The sequence below is a fragment of the Manis pentadactyla genome, chromosome 9 (assembly GCF_030020395.1).
Source record: "Manis pentadactyla isolate mManPen7 chromosome 9, mManPen7.hap1, whole genome shotgun sequence".
Taxonomy (NCBI): Eukaryota; Metazoa; Chordata; class Mammalia; order Pholidota; family Manidae; genus Manis; species Manis pentadactyla.
In genome coordinates, this window is record NC_080027.1 from 70,732,522 (window position 1) to 70,737,252 (window position 4,731).

Sequence of the window (4,731 nt, forward strand, 5' to 3'; positions counted from 1 at the left end):
ATGAGAACAAGATGTTTACCTGCTCACAGGAAGACTTACCCTCCTGACTTCTTCACGGAAAAAATATAAAGTACATTATAAGCATTGGCAACCAGTGAGCTTTTTGACTTTATTATTTTTCATGGTTATAGCTATTGAGCTAGCCTAGAAATATGTAATACACAAAGGCCAGCCATCAGACCAGTCTTATGACCTCAAGCTCAACATGTCCATATTGAACTCCTTATCTTTTTCCTAACTTCCTACATCTACAGTCATCCCATTTCAGTGGATAGCAAGTTTATCCTTCAAGTTGCTCAGTTCAGAATCAAAGCTGTCCTTGACTCCTTTTTCTCTCACACTGAACATTCATCCATCAGAAAATTGTTGGCTCTACTCTCAAAATATACACAGAATCAGATTATGTCTCATTATCCTCCATTGATACACTAGTCTGAACAAATATCATTTCTGTCATAGCACCTAATAAGTCTTCCTGTTTATACCTTTGTTATCCTATATTTAGCAACACAGTGGCCAGAGCAATCTTTGTAGACCTAAATCAAATCATCACAGCTCTACTCAAGTTCTGCAACTGGTCCCCTCTCAAAGGCCTAGAAGGCCATACATGACTTGACTCCTGTTACATCTCTGACAACATATCCTGATACTGCCACCACTGCTCCTTTGCTCCAGGCACACCACTGAATTAATATTTGTTAAACAAATCAATGCCAGTCTCCAAGGAGCTCATAATCTACTGGAAAAGACAGAGGCATAGAAATGATTACAAACAAAAAGTGGTGACTTAAGATCTCCTGCGTCTCCCATCCTAAATCCAGAAGGTGAGTGCTGAAGGTTGAGAAATATGCCAGGGTTAGAAGTGGTGTTGGGGGACACAGGAAGGAAGCAAGGGCACTTCAAGCAGAGCAAACACTTGCACATGCAAAGATCTGGAGAAATGAATCAGTAGGAAATTTAGAGTAAAGCTGTATTTACTTGCAAATACAGCTTTACAAATAAAGCATTAAAGAATAACATTTGAGATTGGGGGATCTGGGTGTGACAAGCATAGAGAAATACAGTTAGCACTTTAGACAGAAGTCAGATCATGAAGGACTTTCTAGTTGTTTCTTCCCTTGCAGCTTTCAATCTGCTCTCAGAGCAATTTATTAACTAACCATATATTTTAGATGCACCACCTCAATAGGACCAAAGCAATGCTTGGAAAGGATTCTGAATTTACTGAGTTAAAGTTACAAAAGAAAAAACCTAGAGTCATATTTAATTTAATAAAGTAAAGGAGTGGGTGTGCTACTATATCAAATTTAATTTGTACAAAATCATTATCTCTGGTAACATTATTTTTCCTCATGTACTGCACTTACAGTAAGGCTTGATCTCCCTGTCTATCTAAACACTGATTCACTTACAAGCTTCAGGCTTACATTGGTCTTATTAATACCTGACAAATCCACAAGGTGTTAGTTACACATAATTTTGTATAAAAGGTGAACTGAGACTTAAGTCAGTCTACAGCTTTCCCCAGACAAGGCAGCTGACTACAGGTAAGTCTCAGCAACTATAGTTATCAAGAGGGGAACATTATTTTTGAAATTAGATTTTTCAACTTCTGGAGAACAAATCTAGGGCTTTTCAACTACTGTTGTGTAGGGAATTTGCACTTTTCAACTAGGCTTCTTAAATATGGTTAATACAATGCAATTGCTATTAGAAAACAACTGACTTTATATAGTTCAATTTCCCTGGCCTCTGAAATAGTCTTACTTTAAACAAATGCAGGCAAAAGCAAATAATATATGTGAGATGCTAAAAATGATGAACTTATTTTGTAGTATAAAATTTTCTTTTTCTTTTTAAACAAAAATACTCTTCAAAAATTATAATGAAGGGACAGATATGATGATCACAGTTACCTGCTTCAGAGTAATCACTTTAAGAGAGTAGTAATACTCTCATCTTTAAATATTGCTCTGCTTAAGTCATTATATTGGAATTTGGACCTATAATATGTTTCTACTTTGACAAAAAAAAAATTGAGGAGGAGGAAAAGAAGAAAAGCTTGTTCAAGAAACAAAGAAGAAAAGAAACAGGGAGGAAAATAATGCTGGATCAAAATATGACTGGGGAGGATGGGTAGACCAATTACTTTTGATTTGATCAACTTACACAATTATAATTCCTTGGTTTTTCAGTTTCTCATAGGACTTAATTGTTTGCTTCCCAGCCCACGATGAAGTCAGTGCAGTTTTGTTTCCTTTTTTGTTGCTGGAAAGCAATGTGCTGCAGTAGCTGTGAGCTGACCAACATGACCATCACAGTGGAGAAAGAGGAATGTGGCTTCTGCATAAGCATCAACACCACTTGGTGTGCGGGCTACTGCTATACCCGGGTAGGAAATTTACTTTGCTGGAAGTAAGGATGTTGAATATCTGGTCAAAGTAGGCTTCATTATTTCCCACTTTTTCAGTATTTTAAGTTTCCCAAGTAATAGCCATGAGTCCTTTAGCCAATACTGTCTGTGTTGTGAGACTGGGGCTAAGTTTGGGCTTGGATTTGATTGGGGTAAATTTAAGGAAGCCTCAGATTTCATCTCATCAATTTGGCCAACTCTGTATTTCAAGAAGAGGTAGTTCTGTGCTAGATTTTACCTATGGAGATAAATATGTAAACATACATATATTTAATAATAGAAGGTCTACAATATTCCCAAAGACCCAATTTCTATAATTGAAGCCATATCTTTGCAATGGAGGTAGTAACAAAATAAGTTTCCAAGACACACAAAAACACCAGCAGCTACATTATAAAAATTGTCTGAGTGATCCGCCTGAATACAAATGCCAACAAGTGCCCTGAAAACACAATCAATCCTTGCGGACTGTCGGAGCCAAAATGAATCAGCAAACACACTCATTTCTTTATACCATTGAGAAAATCAAGGCACGAAGGCATAAAACCACTCTTTTTTATTCACTCCACTTCTTTCCATTAATATGAATGAACAAGCAGTTTCTACTTTTTCTTTACTCTCTTTCCCTATAGCAACTGGTTATCTATGTAGAATTTCATTCTGTAAACAGAAATTGAAAACAGCAACTTTTTAATGAAACATACATTATTGGGTGGCAAATTAATGTGATGAAACTCTATTTGTTGTAGAATTTATTGCACCTTCTTGGGATATACACTGGGTAGCTTGTTATTGAAATAAATAGTAGTGCCAATTTCTTCCCTCAATGCAAATTATTTTTTTTATTAGGAAGTCTTGGAACAAAATTGTTCTGCCTGGATTAAAAGTTCTTATATGTAAACCATGCACTCTTTAAAACTAAGAGCCCTGCAAAATATATAGTATTTGTGGGTAAGGTGTCTATCAAGACAGGAATATTTTAAATCTTGTATGAGCCTTCACGGTCATGATAAGCTAAGTATTAACACTTCAAAGTGTCGTTTTTGACCTTTTATAAATATACAGGGACAATGAATTTGGAAACAATTTCTGAGAAATTGAACTTCAGTATATGATTCACATTGCCATTAATATAGCTTTTGACTAAGTACAAAAGTCAACTTTCTATATATTTCCTTTTTCATCCTTTTTCTATATTGAAATTCAAAGCTTCTGTACAGTTTGAGAAATAATTAGTATATTGATATAAACAAGGAAAAGAAATGACCTATATTCTCTGTAAGATTTCCAAACCAACCAGGAAATGTATTACATATAGGTCATTTATGAGATCCTGTTTCCTTGGTTAGGAATTCCATAAGCGATGGAACTGGTTAATGTTAGAGTAAGCAGTATTTAGTTCCTGTATCATTTTAAGGTAAGCTAAATAGAAACTTCCAGAATATTATAACCTAACTCTCTTCCTCCTAAACCCTTTAGGATTTGGTGTACAAGGACCCAGCCAGACCCAACATCCAGAAAACATGTACCTTCAAGGAAGTGGTGTACGAGACAGTGAGAGTCCCTGGCTGTGCTCACCACGCAGACTCCCTGTACACATACCCAGTAGCCACTGAATGTCACTGTGGCAAGTGTGACAGGGCCAGCACTGACTGTACTGTGCGAGGCCTGGGGCCCAGCTACTGTTCCTTCAGTGAAATGAAAGAATGAAGAGCAACGGACATTTCTGGATGCCTACCCTGGTCCTAAAGGACCAAGATATCCAAAAAGTCTGTGTGTATAAGTGTGCCAAGGCTGCAATCCACCATGGGAGACCCAACAGACCCCTTCTCTTCTGGCAGAGGGGGCGCTCCAGGAACTGAAAGTGCTGGGGCCTGGAGCCTGTCACCACTTAGCTCTATATCCTAGGTCTGGTTCCATAAATTTTATTCAGTCTTGCTTAACTTAGAGACACGAGGGTGCTTTCCTTTTTAATAATCTTAGAAATCTTTTTAGGCAATCCCTTCCCCTTAGAGATGGAGATACCTAGGCCCAGATGGAGAAAATGGATGGGAGCAGATGAAAGTACTAAAGACAGCATTTCTCTGCTAGACTCTTGAACCCTCGAGAGCTGGGCCAGCATAATCTTCATGACTGTAGTGTCAATGCCTAGCACATGCCTGGAATTTAGTAAGAAACTCAACAGTAGCTTCCTAAAGGAAAGTAAGATCAGAAAGGTAAGGGATAGGAAAACACTGAAAGGGGATGGTTGAGACTGACTGACGATGCTGCCCCCAGCAATGCCAGTCAGTCCATGCAAGTGGAGGCATCAGTTCCAC

General features: G+C 37.8%; 1 protein-coding gene across 1 annotated transcript; it reads left to right on the forward strand.

Moving 5' to 3' along the window:
- The first annotated feature begins 2,233 nt into the window (after positions 1-2,233).
- LOC118915685 (follitropin subunit beta) lies at positions 2,234-4,200 on the forward strand. The gene is made up of 2 exons (XM_036891806.2): positions 2,234-2,392; positions 3,893-4,200. Exons 1-2 carry the CDS (start codon positions 2,234-2,236, stop codon positions 4,121-4,123), a joined length of 390 nt encoding a protein of 129 aa, XP_036747701.2. The 3' UTR covers positions 4,124-4,200.
- Positions 4,201-4,731: the final 531 nt, after the last annotated feature.